Raw genomic sequence first — 20,360 nt, 5'->3', positions numbered from 1 at the left:
CTTCTAAAAGAACAATTTAAGACTAATCTAGCAGCCTTATTTTGTGCGACCTGTAACTTATTTAAATTTGCTTCCGTTTCCTGCACCTCTGCCCTACTGGTTAAAAGTGGAATTACCACTGTCGTAAACAACGCGGCAGCAGCCTGCTGTAGCTAGCGCTAACAACAAGCCAAACCTAGCATGAGCCAACTGATACTAAAATAATGCACAAAGTAAAAAGATCTACAATTTTGGACAATAATATTGTTACTTACAAGTCCGGTAGCGACAAAGCCAGGTCACCATCTGTCCGTGGTTTTGTAGCCTCCTTTAGTTCCCTCAAACTAGCGTAGGCTGTGCGGATGTTCACTCTGGTTTTAGCTCTTTGCTTCACTTTCAAAGACATTACTGTCTTACTTTTAGTTCCATGATGTCAGTAGAAAAAGCAAACTTCTTCTTTTTCTTGTTGTGCTAGCTTGCTCTTTTATTGCCGATCGGAAAACTGGAAAAGCAAACTGCTAGCATAACAGCTAACAACCAGAAAGCAGGGCCGTTTCTCAGTACTCAAGGACGCTCTTGTGTACTAGACAAGTATGTTCTTGGTGAGGACACCAGAAAGTCTGTTCTACCGAGTAGGGAAGCACGAGGACAGCATTTGGAACAGAACTGTACTCTGTTGTGTCCTGGAAACATGTGCTGCTTCTTACTCAGTGTTGCCAACTGTTAGTATTCAGAAACGTTACATGCAAACTGCCAATGACCTGAGGTGTTTGTCTTACAGTATTATTCTGTTTTTTATAAAAGCTTTAAATGTGCTACGTTATTGAACTCATCATAGAGTTCCAATGTTCCTTGAATGCACCACAAGTGGTGCGAGAAGCCATGTGTGTGTGACGCTGCCTGCCAGTGCCAGCCGAGCTCAGCTGCCGAAATGTGGCAGGATGGAGGAAGGAGCGGTCGCCCTTTATGTAGCTCCGGTGGGTATCTCAAATAATGGACTTGTGAAAACCCACAAAAGGTTTGATTGGCCAACGGGGTAGCGTGATCATGCTGCACGCACATGCGCAGATCATTTTCTTTCTGATCCTCTGGAAGGAAGGACGGTCCTGTCGCTAATCTGCAGGTAAAGTCGGCTACAAAGTTGTAGTCAAAGTAGCTGAGAGGGGTCAGAAATGTCGCCAGATTTGTCGCTAGGTGCTTTTTTTGAAAAAAGTCGTTAAGGGGGTCTGAAAAGTCGTTAGAAATGGTGACAAAGTCGTTAAGTTGGCAACACCGTTCTTACTACACTTAAAAAAAACAACCTGACATAAAAATAAAAGTCTAGTTTGTTCGTTAAAGAGCAAGTCAACCCCTACCAGAGTCTAACTCCACTCCCACTTCATGTTTGAAAAATGCAACACATGCTGTTGCCTGGCAGACTGAGAGGGCAGAGCCGCTAACAAACACACACTCAAGGCTCACAACAGCATTGTGACATCATAATGTACCAGTTTACATCATAGCATACTTCTTAGCCAATAGCGGTGGCAGATTTAAATTAAAATACAGTGCAGAGTTTTTACCTGACAACGACACAACACTGCCAGTTTTAGGCAGAATATTTAAATTTTAACTAAGATGCACTGAAGTGCCAAATTATTGACGATATGTGTCTGCAGCACGATTAGACACTCGTTTATTTAGTTTATCAGCAAAAAAAAGTTTATTTGGGGGTGACTTGCTCTTTAAATAACAAAGTAACAACAAAAATGTATTATTTGTATTATATTTGGCCCAGTTTATTTCAAAACCATTAAAATATTAGCATTTCCCGCTCTTTAATAAAAAAAGTTTATTTTTCATCAGAACAGACCTACGGTGCTTTTATTTTGATAGTGGGTTAGCTAAATAGCATTTTGAAGGATTGTGAAGACTAAAACCCAAACACACACAGCAAAATTTACAGTTTACACAGAATTACTTACAATTTCAGACAACTTTATATTATTTTATTTGAATTTCTAATATAAAACATTACAGTTTTCTCCTCTGACATTTGGAGTTAAATGGTTTGTGTCACATTGCTGCTCCCCTGTGCCTTGGGTTTTACCTTAATTGTGTCCACCTGCCTCTTGTTACCTGATTACCCATCCCAGTGTGTATATAAGCCTTGTGTGTTGCTTGTGAGTTTGTCAGTTCGTACTTGTTACATGTCAGTTTATGTTCACAGCTGTCTACCCTGTCGTGTCTGCACTCCTGACCATTAAAGAGGAACCAAATGTCCATTGCTGTCTTACCTGGGTTGATTTACCTGCCTGAAGGATCCGCTCTTCCTCCCTCATCTTCCCTGCACATCGTGACAGTTTGTGACACAATGCATTGTGGGAAACTTTACTGTCCCAAGTCCGCAGAAGGATGCATTGATGCATCCTCGATACAATGGGCAGAGCAAGAAGACATCCGGGAGCTTTGAACAAACTTTCTGTTGTGCACACTCAGGATTGGAACAGTCCTTGGGCCATCGTTGATGACGTTTCACAAGGACGTGAGTACTCAAGTTCGGACAAGTATGCGTATTGAGAAACGGCCCAGGTAAAGGGCTACCCCATAGGACACCTACTCGCTCACAAAACTGTGTTGTGACTATTAGTCAACGAATAATTTGTAAGCTTTACTTACTTTTTTGGATTCACCAATAAATTCGTAAATATGGAAATATTTACTGATTTATTACGTAATTAGGAAATCCTTGGATGTCCTTGGGGCACCATCCCTTTTAACAGGGAAAATGAATCCATACCTCTATCAATCTGTCTATCCTTTCCGTGAAATCTTTAACGAGCTGCAGTTATTTTTATATCAACACAAACAAACTCACTTGAGACAATTGCTTAATTGGCAATAACATTTATTAACTAATATACCCACTTCAGCTTCTCCCTAAGTGTTTAGCCAATCAACATCAACCAACTTATTTTATCAAACGAATAACAAGTGATTAAACAATGAGATGATACCGTGAAATAATCTGAGGTGGTGTAACCCAAGATGGAGGGGTTCTGAAAACCCCAAATGGCTGGTCCTTTGTTCTGCTGACCACAGAGAACCTCGTGGGTGTGGGTGTGTGGGGTGTGTGTGTGTGTGTGCGCAAGTTTTCTCAAACACAGTCAGTGGCTTAACTTTCAACAGTGATGTGAGCAAACCTTCACAGTAAACTTAACCAAACACTTTAAAATCACGGTAAAACTTAACCGGAACACTTCAAATCACAAAGCACAAAAGAAGAATAACAGATCAAAGGTAAAATTGAATATCTAACGATCTGTTTATGCTGTGGCCTCAGCTCAAAACAACTTAGATATTACAATGAAAGAAAAGATCTTACTTCAAGATGGTCTGAATGACGTACAGTATTTGGTACGGAAGAGAAAAACTATCTTTTAATTTTGAAGCAATCGCGCGGTTTGATCGCATGTTCGGACTATTAAGAGTAACGGGAGGAAAAGAGAGATAGAGAAAAAAGGGGAAAAACTCTTCTCTGAGCGAACCAAGGCGTCCCTCGTCGTTCGCGCTGAGCAGATTTGATGGTTTTCCGCTGCTTTTCAGCGGCTCTCCTCTGCACGCTGTCCGGTGCCGTAACAAACGAGTTCCTCTTCACGCCAGTTGAACTGGAACAAAAGAGAAAGTTTTCCGCTCTGCGCCTCGCTTTTCTCTTCAGCCAGCGGGCGGGAGCAAGCTGTGTAGCTTCCGGGGTTCGGCGTCACTTCGGTGACATCATCACATTGCTTCCGTGCAGAGAATCATGGGAAATGGAGTCTGCTGGTGCTGGAATTTATGATCTGCTTTTTCAGAGCGCAGATGACACAGTTTTTTGGAGAAATTACTGCATAGTAATTTTCTCATGAGGGCAGACCCTCAACAACTGTTAAGTATGGTTTTTGGCCAGCAGAGGGCGGCAGAGTGGTGTCGGATATAAAACTGGTCAACTCAACAATACCTGAGCTCAAGCTTAAAGTTTCCAAACTATTTAGTGTTACTTTAAGGCAACACTTATTTTGGATTGTTTGTTCTAATTTATAATTCTAAAAGAGTAAAGTGTGATTTTAGACTCACAGATACAGCAGGAGTACCAGAAATCAAACTAAAAGATGGATCATGTACTGCATGTTTGTTTTTATTTGGTTTGTTCAGTTTGTTTCATTACTGGAAACAAATCCATTAGGACAAGAAAGGATTATTATCACAATAATTCTCCCCAACAGTTTTGCTGGAGCTTTAGTGTTCACCATGACAACAGCCTAATACCCTGAACATCACTAAACCATCTGCTGAAGGCTTTCCTTACGCACATCAAATAACACTAATAGTCTGCTAATAGCATTATTGCCTGCTGTGTCATCACGACACAGTTCTGCTTGCCTCAAGGCGAGAAAGAAATCTGCTCCGTTATTCCAAACTTGGAGCTCTTGAGGCTAAAATTTCAAGATGATCTTTTGTTTGATTTTCCTCTGTGGGGTTCTGTGTGTGTTTGTTTGAATTTCATCGTTTGGACATGAGGGGTAAAAAAATTGGCTTAATGAATGCCTTTCAGTGATTGTTTGTCGGCAGATGGTTAATAACAAGCTATCCCTCTTTTCATGATTAGGCTTCGAGGAATGTGACCTCATCTCTGGGAAAAATAATTAGGACGGGTGTCCGCCGCATGCTTGTTTTTTTACCAGCAGCAACACTCCATACAAACACTCCTGCTTTAGTATTTCAGCCCAAACTGGGGCTAAATCAACTTGCTAGTGAATAAAATAAAGTTTGTGTTCTGTGAAAAAAGGGGCATGGATGGAGAGAGTAACGGAGCTTTCACATCACTGAATTATTGTGTCACGTTTGAGAAAAATACTAGACTCCAGTTTCAGATTTATTTCGCCCAGCTGCATAAACACATCATAAAAATACTCGGATACATTTAAAACCTTAGAGATTAATGCTATATATCCACATAATTCCCCTTCTGGTCTTTAAAGAGCAAGTCACCCCCAAATCAACTTTTTTTTTCTGATAAACTATATAAATGTGTGACTAATCGTGCTGCAGACACGTGTAGTGAATAGTTTTGCACTTTAGTGCATTTTTGTTAAAATTTTTATTTTCTGCCTGAAACTGTCAGTGTTGTGTCGTTTTCAGGTAAAAACTCTGCACTGCCTTTGAATTTAAATCTGCCATCGCTATTGGCTAAGAGGTACCCAAAACGTTAGCTGGTACCATATGAAGAAGAAGAAGAAAGTCTCATTTCTATAGCGCCTCTCAAGATAAAAATCACGAGGCGCTTCACGAAAACATAAAGTGTAAAACAATAAAAAAGCATTTAGAAAATGTTTGAAAATGTATTTAAAATGAGCAAAAAAAAGACAATTGTGATTAAAAAATGTTAAGAAAGAGAGAGAGTGAATAGGAAAGAGGGAAATCAGTGGATCCTGAGGAAGGTGGAATAGGTGGGGAGAGCAGAATAAAGAGAGAGAGGTGAAGAAGGTCATACAAAAGCCAGCTTGAACAAGTGAGTCTTCAGCTGCTTTTTAAAGGAGACCACTGAGTCCACTGATCTCAGGCTCAGGGGGAGAGAGGTCCAGAGTCTGGGGACCACAGCAGCAAATGATCTATCACCTTTGGTCTTTAGCCTGGTGCTGCACAACCAGTAGGCTTTGATCACTGGACCTCAGGGACCAGAGAAGCATTAATTATAGAGAGCACGCTGGGACCGATGGACTGAAAAGCACTTTTAAACAAAGATGACGGTAAGATGTGGAGGGGGCATGCAGAGGTCTTCATAGAGTTAACTAGTTTGGTTAACTCAGGCAAAGAAACAGGAGCAAAGCTATCTAGGATGATGGGCCTGGTTGGAGTCGGGAGAGGCGGCGATAAGGCTGAAGGAGAGATGCTAGATCTAACCTTATTGACTTTGTCCACAAAGAAAGACAGAAAGTTCTCACAGTCTGCAACAGAGTGGATGGAGGCTGTAGGAGAGGCAGGAGAGACGATGCTGCTGATGGTGTTAAACAGCACCTTGGGGTTCCCTTTGCTCTGGGACACCAGGTTGGAGAAATAGGAAACGCTCGCGTCTCTGACTGCAGAGTTAAAGGATGTCAGAAGATCCTTTAGGTGCAGCAGATGGACGTGGAGATGGGTTTTCTTCCACAAACGCTCAATTTTTCTGCATTGGCATTTCAGGCTGATGTCATATAATGTCACAATGTCGTTGTGAGCCTGTGTGTGTAGCGGCTCCGCCCTCTCGGTCTGCTAGGCAACAGCATTTGTTCCATTTTTCATACAGGAAGTGGAAGCAAAGTAATACTCTGGTAGGGGCTAACTTGCTCTCTAAGCAGATATTTGGAGTTTTTCTCAGAGGACACCCTCTGCAGGTGGAAAACTGTATTGCACCTTAAGCTGAATGGATATAATGTATACAGTGGTGTGAAAACTATTTGCCCCCTTTCTGATTTCTTATTCTTTTGCATGTTTGTCACACAAAATGCTTCTGATCATCAAACACATTTAACCGCTAGTCAAAGATAACACAAGTAAACACAAAATGCAGTTTTGAAATGATTGTTTTTTATTATTTAGGGAGAGAACAAAATCCAAACCTACATTGCCCTCTCCGTAGGAGAGGAGCCTGATAACTAAAAGATCTGCCTCCCATTATAATTTTAGATATTCTGGGAACCACCAGTAAACCTGCAGTCTGAGAACGAAGTGCTCGGTTAGGAACGTATGGAACAATCAGATTACTGATGTATGATGGAGCTTGATTATTAAGAGCTTTATATGTGAGAAGAAGGATCTTAAAATCTATTCTGAATTTAACAGGTAGCCAATGTAGGGAAGCTAAGACAGGAGAGATATGATCTCTCTTTTTAATTCTCATCAGAACTCTAGCTGCAGCATTTTGGACAAGCTGAAGACTTTTAACTACATTCTGTGGACTTCCTGAGAGTAATGAATTACAGTAATCCAGTCTTGATGTATTAAATGCATGAACTAGTTTTTCAGCATCACTCCTGGAAAGGATGTTTCTAATCTTAGCAATATTCCGAAGGTGGAAAAAGGAAATCCTACAAACCTGTTTAACCTGGGATTTGAATGACATGTCCTGGTAAAAGATAACACCAAGGTTCCTTACTTTGTTCTCGGAGGTTAATGTAATGCCATTCAGGTCAGGCGATTAGCTAAGCTATTTCATTTTCTGAATTTCAGGTCCAAAGATGAGAACTTCAGTCTTGTCTTGATTTAAAAGCAAAAAGTTTTGAGTCATCCAATTTTTTTATGTCTTCAAGACAAGCCTGTAATCTACCCAACCGATTAGGTTCATCAGGGTTAATGGATAAATATAGCTGAGTATCGTCAGCATAACAGTGGAAGTTTATCCCGTGAAGTGATCAATGCTAACTGTAGCATTTTCTGTTTCTGCTTATCTTGCAGCCAGAGATTATGATCCACCATTTCGTCTTCGTTCAGTAAGTTTCACTAAGTCCTTTGTAGCGCACTGATTTTGGGACACAAACAAAAAACAAAACGTTTGTTTTTGTCCCGATTCGCACAGAATTTGTGCGTTTTTACTCCCAGTCAACAAAGTAAATAAAGCCTGGAGCACGCCGGAGGTGATTTTGAGAAGTCAAGTGGTCACACAGTACGCGCCGCTGAGCGCTTCTTGGAAAGTTGCGCGATAGTCACAACATCACGCGGAACTTGAGAGGCCACTATTAGAAACCTGACTTCGTTAACCCCCACTGACAGCGAGACAGACTAATGTAACACACACACACACACACACACACACACACACACACACACACACACACACACACACACACACACACACACAGCCCTCCTTTCGCCTCTCAGTGGAAGGCAATAATTGTAAAGTCAAATAAACTATTAATATGTATATTTCTTCAGTTAGCATCCTCCCATTTGAAAGTTATGACATGTTGCTGGCGCAGGTGTGCATTAAACTTAGCATTCAAACACAAAACAGGTTCAAATTGTATAGAATAGAGAAACTGATGTCTGATGCTTTGATCTTTACCATCCTTTCATGATGAGAAGTACATCTCTGCCCCTTTTCTCCCTCCTTTGCACACACCAAGGGAATCCTAATGGTCATTTTGAAGCTACAGTGTGTTAGTTTGTTAATTAGCAGGAAAGCCTTCAGCTACACAGCTCTCACCGTTTGCCGTCCTTCAGTCTCTGCATGTGGGGATCCTGCTGTAAACGGTGTAACTGTCAAGGTCTGGAAGAGACGGCTGCCTTGATATGTGGTGTGTTTACTTTACAGAGCACGTTTATTTACCTTACAGGAGCTGTCACACAAACAAAAACACAACAATGGGGGGTAGAATATATTTTAGCTGATGATTTAATGACTGAAATCATCATTTAATCATTTATTCAGCTTTTTGATGAGTTTGCAGACTGCTGTGTTTGTGTATCACACCTCATTTTCTCCCGTAGGTGTGTGTGTGTGTGTGTCTGCTGTGCATGCATGTGTGTATTTGTAGCATCTGTTCGCTCTTGCTTGAGCGGCACGGTGTGTGTTGGCTCTCAGGTGCAGCTGCTCTTGTCTCCTGTTGCTGTGATCTCTGAGCTGAGAGGCATTATTAGCAGCCTGCAGCTCCCGTAGCCTTTTCCACCCTAATTACACACCCATCATTAAAATGCTAATTCAGACTGTTAAAGGGGCAATTAAAAGGGTAATTAAAAAGGCTTTGTTCCACCAGTCTACCTGCTTGAACACTCCGACCATTGCTGGTTCTCTCCTGATCTCTAGACTTTTCCTAAAGCCCGAGGCCTACTCCTCTTATTCGGGTTCACCCGGGTGTCATGACTCCTGATCCGGCAGCTCTGGAAGCTCAGAGGTCGCAGCGTGGAACATGTAAAACATTTAATATACTCGGTGAAATTAAACCACTTACACTTCCAGATCTTACACATTTGTGTGCCAATGTCAAATTTAGTTCTGTGGCCATAAACAGTCGACAGAGGAGGAAACCCAAGACTGGATTTATGTGTTCACACGGATAAAAGAAGAGCTACTGCGTCTGAGATGGAGGGATTACTCATCTAAGCGTGGAAAACATTTTCCAGGTCTTTGATTGGATGAATTACTGAAGTGTCCACGTTTATAATTATTGGATTTGACTTATTTTTATAGAGTCATCCAATCCTCTGAGGTTTTAGTAAAATATGTGTGACACGCTTCGGTCAGAATGCTCCACAATCCTGGTTTTAATGACTCACTGCACCAGTTTCCTAAACCGACTGACTGTTTTTGTTTTGGAAAGGAAGAAACCGCCGTCTCCAGTTATTCATGCAGCAAAACGTACTAGATAATAGCTCGAGGGATGCTAATATTCTGAGTTTGCCAAATTTTAACAATCATTATTTCCTCGTTTGCTTGTAAGAACCAGCCTCATGTTTTTAACTGGTCAGAGGAAAACCCCGTGGCAGAAACTAGCCGGTTCTTTCTGGACCCAAAGTGAAATGTGTGCAGCAGCCCCCTATGTTCCGAGGCTGTGGGTGGATGTAATAATGGGTGTTACTCTGCACAGCTGACGGCAAAGCGGTTTGCTTACAAAGCCCACTTCATGGCTCCAACGCGACGGTGACACCTGAGCTGGCTGTAAATCTCAACGGATCACCCAAGGAGATATTTTCAGATCAGCAAGGCCCCAAACAAGGTGACAGCTTTGTGTTATGTCAGTTTTCCAGCCACACCCACACAGTTTTACTGATTAAACCCACTCGTTAGCTGTAAACGTCGCTGGAGCCACGGAGATGATGCAAGTGGACACGTTATGCAACACCGGCCACTCCACTTAGCTTTATTATCTAAACCTACTTCACTCTGTTTAATGCAAAGGGCTTTAACTGCCTAAAGAAAGCAAACGCAACAAATACTTTCTGGACTTTTAACACAACACAATGTCAGACTGTGTTGTTCATTTGTTTGCATTGGTTGAGATGAATGCATGAACCCGTTTAACCGATAGATCCTACTTTAGGCCTGACAAAGTGTGTCACACCCATTATTACATCGTGCGAACCATCACCAAGGTGTGAGAAATAAACATTTACGCTGCTCTGCGATCCTGTTTGGGGGTTTGAAACTCATTATGGAAGGCCATTTGTGATTTATTACAACATCCCTGATGTTAAGGGTCATTATGTGTCACTAGTTTGTGACTACATTGCACTAGTTGGACATTTGGTCTCACCAACTCGCCACAGCACAGTACTAGAGAATAAAAACCTAAATCTTAAGACCTTGTTGCTAATTATGGGCTCGACACACGGGAGGCGACATCGCCTCTCCTCCATTCATTTTCAATGAGACATGCGCGACAAAGCGATAATCGCGGGTCTCTCTCGTGCGTGTGAAAGTTTGCACTCGTGCACGTGTCGTGCATGTGCGACCCAGCGACGCGATCCCAGAAAGTTGAAACATTTTCAACTTTTCATCGCTGTCGCTCGGACGAGGACCAATCAACGGAGGTTTCATTCACTGACCAATGAGCGGACAGGATGCTCCGTGCATCTCCGAGCAAACATGGAGGAGAAGTTGATTATTATTATGTTTTATAGTAAAATCAGAAGTAAGATTTCACATAACTCTAGCAGCACCTTGTGAAACATCATATCTACCACTTTATTAACTCTGAACCGCTTAAATAACCTTAATTCCCTCCAACCTGACACAGCCAAGCAAAACAACGGAAGTTTCGATTTTGCCATGGAACAGAACGCGTAGACGCTTTGCCGCTAGCCGCTGTCGCGGATCGCCTCCCGTGTGACAGGTAATAAAAGCGACAGCGACAAATTTCGCTGATCACGGTCGTTTGTCGCCTCCCGTGTGTCGAGCCCATTAGTCACCACAGTGGCTCAGGGGTTACAAGTTTGCCATATTACCAGTGGGTTGCTGGTTCAAACCCAGGCCCCCTTGACCATCCTTAGCTGAGGGTGGTGGTCAGAGTGGCACCAGCTTTCGGCAGCCTCGCTTTTGTTGGTCTATCCCTGCGTAGCTGTGGCTGCAATGTTCTTCATCACCACCAGAGGGTGAATGTGTGTGTGAATGGATGAATGACTGACCCCTTTAATGAAATGTGCTCTGAACTCAACTGAAAACACACTTTGTAAATAAACAGTTGAATGTTTTTCCATCACAAACCAGGGGCGGCGTTAGGCCCGGCTACTTGGGCTGAAACCCCGGATGTTTCATGAAAAGCCCCGGATCTAAATCGCGGAAGTAACATGCAGTACCAAAGTCCAACAGAGAGGGCGCAGCTGGCAGTAGTTTGTATACAGCCTGCCTGAGCCTCCACCACTGAAGAAGAAGCCCTTCAGCAGCCGGCTTCTTCTACACTCTCTGCCTGAAACGCATGAGTGAAGATGGACATAAGGACGTTTTTTTAGACCAAAAGTACGGCGACAGAACCCCAGCTTTGATGAGACTGGTGTTGACTCAGGTTTGTGAGTCTTATTTGAAAATATTTGTTGTGCTGCTGGTTTGCCTAAAGTTAGCTTATCAGATAAAGTTGTTGGAGAAAGAAAGGGAATATTTACTATCATCTCACACTAAACACTAACAGGAACAATACTCTGCCCTGAATATGCTTAATGTGTAGCTTCAGATTAAAAATTATGTGGTACAAGACATATATATATGATGTTGACTAGTGCGTGTCACGTGTGTGTGCGCGTGCGTGTGTGCGCGCGCGTGTGTTAAGCCCCGGATCTTCTTCGGTCCTAAATCCGCCCCTGTCACAAACCATCTCGATGCAGGTACAGCCATTGTTAAAAGGACTTCGATGGAACCTTTAAAAGATGAGAAATGATGGATGTCCTCCAGCTTGTTGATGCTTCAGGCCCTTTTTGGTTTCAGGCCCGACAAAGTGTTGGTGCTTTAATTTTACAGTGCATAGTTTTTCCTGGTTTCCCTTTGGAAGGGAGCGTTACGGGCATCAGAACATCTGCCTCCACTGCAGAGATGCATGTGAAAACCATCTTTTCTATCAGAACTGGTTGCAATCAAGTCAAGAAGAAGAATCATGCAGACATTAAAACAACTGGCTCCTTTTCTCCCAGTCTTCCTTTGGCTTCTGGGGATTGGCAGACAGAAACCTATTAAATGATCCTGTGTTGTTACAGCTATTGTGGCATTTCACAGATGAGCCCTGAAGCAATCCTGGCCAAAGACTGCGTTAAACTTGCAGTCATCTATAGCATCTACATCATTACTGAATCTGAGATATAATCTTAAATTAATCTCATGCAGCGTGCAAAGGCACGTCATAAGTGAACACACCTGAGTCACTTGTATATAAATATCACAATAAACTCTCGTGACTGTCTTGATTATGCCCGAATATCTACAACTCTGAAATCAGATGATAAACAAGTGTTTGGATTCAGTTTGATCAGATTCAGAGGCACCCTTTGCACAAACCACATTTCAGTTGAACAACACTAATGAACACTAGTGTGGAGGTTTTACTAGATACAAGAAGACAAATCTGTACAGCCTCACGTTTCTCCCAAATGCACCGACCAGAAGCAAATAACAGCATCATGTTGACAGAACACGGTATTTTTTATAATCGTCTCAAGTCCTCTGCAAAATACATTTCTGCAAAAAACATTCACTTGAAAATGACAACAATGGCTTCTGTTTTATTGCACAGGCAGCTTTAATCGTGTTTTTTCTGTTGTTGTTCAGCCTTATTGCATCACGATTGCATCTGCTGATAGCACTCTGCTTCTCTGTTTGTTGTTTATCTGCTGCGTGTTTTCTGGGGAGGTTTGTGTACATCCCAGGTCGAATTGGAAGTCGCTCACCCTGTCATGTCTCCCTTCATTTTTGGTGAGTCATTAGCTGAGAATGAAGCAACAGACTGTGAAATGTAATGTATACTGGAAGGGGAAAACAAAACGGTGACCTTCAGAAGGAGAAATGAATGTTTGCCTGTGATGATCATCTTTTCTGGAGCAGGGAGTGTTGCTCTGTGATCCTGGAGGGACCGACACCAAAAATACAAGGATGTTTATTTTTCGTGTGCTTCCACTCAGGAAAATTATTTGCAATTTATGTGCATTTATGCTAAAAGTGGTAAGAGTTTTGTTTACAAAGAGCTCCAAACCATCACCATGCTTGTTATTTAGCGCATGTTTCTGAACAAATCAGACATTTTTATTGCTGTTTTTTCATGATTGCTGCTTGTTGTGCTCCAGATGGTGCACATTTGAATCCCTTTGCTTTAATACAGCAAATGCTGGATATAACAGTAAAAAGTACAACTTTTGAACAGAAAGTGTTTTAAAATGATTTAAAAAAGGCAAAAATAGTTGATTCGATATATTAACCTATATTAGAATAAACAATGTTATACTCTTACTCCACAAATGCATTTGTACTGCAACAAATGTTTGTGCAAAAGCATTATTGTTTAAAGTTACAGATGTGCATAATGGAATAGTTAGGTCAGGTGAATCATTTAGCTGATTTGTGCATGTTTGCACATCCTCAGACTATTAGCACAGGATCTCCACAGGGCTGTGTACTTTCTCCTCTGCTCTTCTCCCTGTAGACAAACTGCTGCACCTCGAGCCATGACTCCGTTAAACTGATCAAGTTTGCGGACGACACCACCCTCATCGGGCTCATCTCTGACGGTGATGACTCCGCCTACAGGAGGGAGGTGGAACGGCTGGTGTACTGGTGCAGCAGCAACAACCTGGAGCTCAATGGTTGGGGTGATGGTGGCACAGGAGTTAGGTGCTCGCCTCGTAATCGGAAGGTTGCAGGTTCGAGCCCCGCTCAGTCTGTCGCTGTCGTTGTGTCCTTGGGCAAGACACTTACACCTTACCTGTTGGTGGTGGTCGGAGGGACCGGTGGCGCCAGTGCTCGGCAGCCTTGCCTCTGTCAGTGCGCCCCAGGGCAGCTGTGGCTACATCGTAGCTCATCCCCACCAGTGTGTGAATGGGTGAATGACTGATTGTGTTGTAAAGCGCCTTGGGGGGTTCCAGGACTCTAGAAGGCGCTATATCAAATACAGGCCATTTACCAATGCTCAGAAGACAGTGGAGATGATTGTGGACTTCAGGAAAGTCACAGCCCCATCTCTCCCCCTCGTCCTGACGGACACCCTCCTCACCTCTGTGGGCTCCTTCCGCTTCCTCAGAACCACCATCACACAGGACCTTAGGTGGGAGCCATCCATCAGCTCCCTGATCAAAAAGGCCCAGCAGAGGATGTACTTTCGGCAGCAGTTGGAAAAGGCCAAGCTGCCGGCCCAGATGATGGTGCAGTTTTACACGGCCATCATTGAGTCCATCCTCACCTCCTCCATCGCTGTGTGGTACGTTGGAGCCACAGTGAGGGACAAACACAGACTGCAGCGCATTGTGCGCTCTGCTGAGAAGGTGATTGGCTGCAGCCTTCCATCTCTCCAGGACCTGTACGTCTCCAGAACTCGGGGGCGTGCAGGTCGGATAGCAGCTGACCCTTCGCACCCGGGTCACAGACTTTTTGAGCCGCTTCCCTCAGGCAGGAGGTTACGGTCCATCCGGACCAGAACCTCCCGCCATAAGAACAGCTTCTTTCCATCTGCCGTTGGACTTGTGAACAGCTTATAAACACACAACCATGCTCGTCTTCTGTACTCGACACATCGTCACGTTATCGGCCATGTTACCATTACCTGCCATTTTTATAGCTGAAAGTTTTATTCTATTTTTATTCTTATTGTGTGTTCATGTTATATGTAGCACATTAGAACCAAAGCAAGTTCCTAGTTTGTGAATTGCTTGTTCACTGACAATGGCAATAAACCTTTTCTGATTCTGATATTTACATTAATTTTAATTGTTGTGCAGATATAAAGTTTTTACAGTAAAAGTACAAAGTCATTTGGGATTTAAGCTTCACAGACTTGTAGTAAGTCCCAGATTGAGCCAAGTTGATCTAAATGCATCAGAATAGAGAACAAAAGAAATGGAAACAGCTAGAGCCAGACAAAATGAAATAAATAAACTTTGTGTAATATCAAACTATTCAGGAGGAAAATGCCAGATATCCACAGGCTCACAGAAACTGTAGCAGAAGTCCATTCATGCTGCTCATTCTGGGCTACCTTTGCTTTGAAACTGAAAGATGTGTAAAGTTAGCTTTGAAAGGCGTGGGACACTTGTTTAATCGTGTGCAGTGGTCTTTAGTAGGAACCAATGCTTGGTAAACCATACATGTGGGGTAAAAACACAGGTGCACAATTTCCAGGAACTAGAAGTGAACCGCATTTGAGCTTCAGACAGCAGGATCTGGAGCTCTGCAACGCTGTTTTATCTCCACAAATAACACAAGCCTGGAGGAGTTCTGCTGTGTGGTGGAGTTGCTAATACTAACAGTTAGCTTCTACTAGCTGAGATGTTCTCTGCTGTTTCCTGAACGCCAAACCAACAACAACCTTCCCCGTCGTGAGTCAAGACGGGTGAGTCCATGAATGTTAAGTGACAGTGTGACGTAGATCTGTCAGGATTTTCTAATCCTAGAGTTTCACTGTCTGTTTCTAATCAGAAGCTAATGCAGGAGATAGGTGTAGGAGACTATTTTCATGTTCAGCCTGCATGAAGAACTCACAGTGACCCGTTAGAATCAGAAATAATCATTGAAAAATGTTTCATCAGTGTTCTGCACCTTTAAGCAGAAATTCTTCTTTCTGCAAAACCAAATAATAAAACCAGTGGATGACTCCAAATGATCTCCAAACATCATGTAGCTGAGCTATAAACCGTCACAAATTCATAAGCACTATTAAAACTAGTTTTTCAGCATCACTCCTGGAAAGGATGCTTCTAATCTTAGCAATATTCCGAAGGTGGCAAAAGGAAATCCTACAAACCTGTTTAACCTGGGATTTGAATGACATGTCCTGGTCAAAGATAACACCAAGGTTCCTTACTTTGTTCTCGGAGATTAATGTAAAGCCATTCAGGTCAGGTGATTGGCCAAGCTATTTCTTTTTCTGGATTTCTGGTCCAAAGATGAGAACTTCCGTCTTGTCTTGATTTTAAAAAAAAAGTTTAGTGATCCAATTTTTTATGTCCTCAAGACAAGCCTGTAATCTACCCAACCGATTAGGTTCATCAGGGTTAATGGATAAATATAACTGAGTATCGTCAGCATAACAGTGGAAGTTTATCCCATGCTGTCTAATGATTTTACCAATTGGGAGCATATATATAGTAAAAAGAATTGGTCCAAGCACTGAACCCTGTGGTACTCCACAAGTAACCCTGGAGTATGAAGACGATTTGTCATGTACATGTACAAAATGAAGTCTGTCAGACAGGTAGGATTTAAACCAGCCTAACGCTGTTCCTTTGATCCCTACAACATGTTCAAGTCTTTCTAAAAGAACATTGTGATCAACTGTGTCAAAGGCAGCACTGAGATCTAACAAGACTAGAACAGACACAAGATTCTTATCTGAGGCCATGAGAATATCATTTGTAACTCTCACTAATGCAGTTTCAGTGCTGTGATACTCTCTAAAACCAGACTGAAATTCCTCAAACAGAGCATTAGTGTTTAAATGCTGACACACTTGGATGGCCACTATTTTCTCCAGGACTTTGGATAAAAATGGAAGGTTAGATATTGGTCTATAATTCATTGGGTCATCTGGATCCAGAGAAGGCTTCTCTGAAGGTTTGATTACAGCAACCTTAAAATCCTGTGGTACATACCCATTTACTAAGGATAGATTGATTATATCTAGAATGGGGGCAGTAACCAAAGGAAATGCATCTTTAAATAATTTGGTTGGGATTGGAGTTTCTTCTTCCGGCTCTTGGAGGGTGCAGATGCGTTTCTTCTCCTCTCCTCCATATTTTATCCTCAAGGCCTTTGTCTGTCTGTGTGTGCTGGGTGCACGGCTGCTTCTGCATTTTGTCTGGAAACTGGAAACTGAAATTCACTAAAATGGATCTCATCAGTCGGTCACTCAACGCGGTTGATAAAATTTTTTCAACGATGAGAACAGGAGAAGGGGCTCCCTGATGTTAAACTACGACTCTGCTTCCTGGTCTGGACCCTGGGTAGTCATGGAGGATTAATAAAACTGGCCATGTTCCCAGAAAGAAGAGCTGCTCCATCCAAAGAGGGATGGATGCCGTCTCTTCGCATCAGACCAGGTTTTCCCCAAAAGATTTTCCAATTATCAATGCAGCCCACGTTGTTTTCAGGACAGCATCTAGACAACCAGCGGTTGAAGGGCAGCATGCGGCTAAACATGCCATCACTGGACAAGAATGGAGAGAAGGCCTGAGTCTAAGGCCTACCGTAGATCTTTCATCCCCTCTGCAATAAGAGTGTATAACTCCTCAGTTTCAGCTGCACTGGCATCATCCTGTTACGCAATAACACCAATGCAATATTCAGTATGGGTTCAACACTTGTGCAATACCAGATTTAAACTGCATGTCCTGTCTCTTGATGTATGCTGCATAGTGTTGGAACTCAAGTTTTTCATTTAGTATTCATAGTTTTTAGTGGTCGAAGTTTACAATACTAGATTACTACCTATGTGTGTATACATGTACCTTAGTTATTATTTGTCTTCAAATTATTCTCTTAAGTGTTGGTGCTGCTGTAACAAGTGAATTCCCCCCACTGTGATATCAATAGAGTTTATCCTGTTCTATTCTATTCTATTCTATTCTATAGTCAGAAACAGGAACTCACTATGGAGTCAGGCTCATCATTCTCACACTGATGTATTATATTTTCAGAGTGGTCTAGAAAACACAAAGCAACAAGCTGATTTAGAACATTTCCCAAAACGTTTTTTAAAGGTCTTCATCAGATTACATTTTTATGCAATGGAACAAAGAAAACTCTTGTTCTGTGCCTTTATGACACACTATCACGGGAGAAGCTGACTAGTATCTACTTCTGAAGATGTGTTGCTGCCACCAGCTACACTGGAGTCTGTAGACTTCTCTGAGGAAAAGCCAATTACAGCTGATGATCCACAGCTTTTTCACACATGATGAGTGTTTTTAAACCTGCCAGGTGAGCTGGGTTGTTTCAGACCAGAACCATGGCAGTGGGTGGAGCTCTGGTTGTTTGTGTGCTGAGTGTGCTGTTCTTTGAAGGTTTGGTATCATTTTTGTAATTTAGAAATATTGAGTTGAAATTCAGGTCATTTTGTTTTTAAAGCTTGATTGTTTTCAGATAAAAAAAAACACTTTGTTTTGCATGTATTTTTGTTCATTAGGTGGATCAATAAGTCTTGGAGCTGGTGATGAGCTGCAGGTTAAACAGGAAGGTGAGGAAACCAGTGCTAGAGTCATGTAAATGTTTGGTTCTGACACTAACTTGGTGGTTCTGGATTATAGACCTGTCTCCAAATGATTCAGCTCCAAATAAGTTGTTTCCTTTTCTGGAGAAAGGTGCTAAAGGTGAGCAGTTTCTGTAAAACTCTGCTGGGAAGTCTAACTTTAGGCTTTGCATCTCATGCTGCTTCACTAATAGCTGCATAAATGATGAAGTTGGGTGAAGGTTGAGTCGGGTTTGTTGAGGTCAAGAGAAACTGTGTTCAATGTGAGAAGTTCTTGTTCTAATGACTGCTTTTCTTAAAGTAAAAAGGGAAACTAACGGGAAGGCCGCAGTGAGTGGGAATGTGACTTTTCTACAATGTGGCAACTCTACATCTGCTGAATGCAGTACCGTCAACAACACCAGTAATGATCAGAACTCTGCAGCATCACAGCTTGTAGGACTGGAACCAGCTCAGAGAGAAGTGGTGTCAAATATGTTGCCCGTGCCCTGTGACATTCCAGATCTTTGTCCTTATCCAACTCGCCATCCTATCAGGACCTTTCCTCCTCACCCCCCTGTGACCGTTCCTCGTCCCGTGACAAGACCGACACATCCCCCTGTGACTTTTAGGTGGCCAACTCGGCGTCCTCCTGTGACTTGGTGGCCAACTCGGCGTCCTCCTGTGACTTGGTGGCACACTCGGCGTCCACCTTACCCAATGTTTCATGCCTTGCCTGAATTGCAGAACTGAAGATTAATTTGACAACATGGGCTGATTTCTGTTGTGAATAAACATTCTATTTGCATTTTGTCTGACTAATTAAGCATCAACTGGGAAATTTTGACTATGAACTAAGAACTAGCTACGTCTGCTGCTTCAAAGAAAAAAAAAATCTTAAAGCCAATTTTTACTATTGCAGTCCCTAATCCTCCCCACCCTCGAGTGCGTCCTGATGTGATTGGTGACTGATCGCCACCAGAAGATGGATGCTAGTCTTGCCAGTACATTTAAAGGTGTGAACAAAATCTAGTTAAATCTTTCTGATGTGGTCATTGGGTTTTTCATGCAGGGTGAACATAAAAATGGTGTCCAACACCCACATCCTGCATAAATTTTATTAATCTGGATGTTATGATTTCTAGTCGACTCAAAGTTGGCAAGATATCTAAACACAACTGACTATGCCACGCTTCAGATGGGAAGGTTCTGATTGGATGAGTACACAATGTGTCATGCGCTTACATTAAGTGTAGTCAGAATGTCTAGTGCAGCTAGATTAAAGTCATATTACTTAAAGCATACTAATTCCATTGTCATTTCAGATTTGTCAATGTTATATTATTGACTGACACTTTGTTTAATTAGCTTAATTAAAAATAGTTTAAGGAAAGAGTCCTTTATCTTCTCGAGCTAGAAAGGAAGCAGTTTAGAAGCAAATGCATGGCCTTGAGGCAGTCTCATGCAGATTAGTAATGTGTCAGAGGCATCTGTGGAGAGGGTAAATAACCTTTGGTGGAATAGCTCCTTCATCACGTTACAATGGTTAATATGAGATTTGAATGAAAGTGTACAATCTAGTATGACACAAAGACTTTTTACCTGTAAAGATGGGCGAACGGGGCAGTTGTCAATATTGATAGAGATTGGGAGCATTGTTTAAAACCAAAGCAATGTCAATGAGTTGGAGTTCTGTTTTATTGCTTTTTAATTTAAATAGATTACGAGAGAGCCAAGATCTAATCTCTAATAGACAGAGAGGGAGATTTGTGGAAGGGATGAATTTAGATTAGAGGAAAGTTACAGCTGAGTGTCGTCAGCATAACCTAAAAATCGATGTATTTGCGGAAAATGTAACCAAGGGGAAGCAGATGATAAATGAGAGGGGGCCCAAAACCGTGCCTTGGGGAACTCCTACAGTAACCAAGAATGAAATAAAAGAGTGAGATTAAAGGAACTGAGTACGGTCAGATATGTATGATATGAACCAGGCCTGGGGGGTGTGACCATTGCTGATAGATGCTAATCTTTTGAGAAGTA

The 20,360-nt window shown here is 42.2% G+C and overlaps 1 protein-coding gene across 2 annotated transcripts; it reads left to right on the top strand.

The window, feature by feature from the left end:
* Positions 1–2,238: 2,238 nt before the first annotated feature.
* Positions 2,239–19,128, top strand: LOC129153089 (uncharacterized). Of its 2 annotated transcripts, none has more exons than XM_054731917.2 (4): positions 2,239–2,503; positions 18,279–18,329; positions 18,400–18,462; positions 18,643–19,128. In XM_054731917.2, the coding sequence occupies exons 1-4, from the start codon at positions 2,398–2,400 to the stop codon at positions 19,071–19,073; spliced, it is 651 nt and encodes a 216-aa protein (XP_054587892.1). In that variant the 5' UTR covers positions 2,239–2,397; the 3' UTR covers positions 19,074–19,128. The 2 variants fall into 2 exon arrangements, with proteins under 2 accessions (XP_054587892.1, XP_054587893.1); XM_054731918.2 differs by lacking the exon at positions 2,239–2,503 and adding an exon at positions 17,568–18,156.
* Positions 19,129–20,360: the final 1,232 nt, after the last annotated feature.

Source organism: Nothobranchius furzeri, chromosome 9, assembly GCF_043380555.1.
Source record: "Nothobranchius furzeri strain GRZ-AD chromosome 9, NfurGRZ-RIMD1, whole genome shotgun sequence".
Classification (NCBI taxonomy): Eukaryota; Metazoa; Chordata; class Actinopteri; order Cyprinodontiformes; family Nothobranchiidae; genus Nothobranchius; species Nothobranchius furzeri.
Note: the sequence above shows the minus strand (reverse complement) of the source record. Positions and strands in the feature narration are given on the sequence as shown.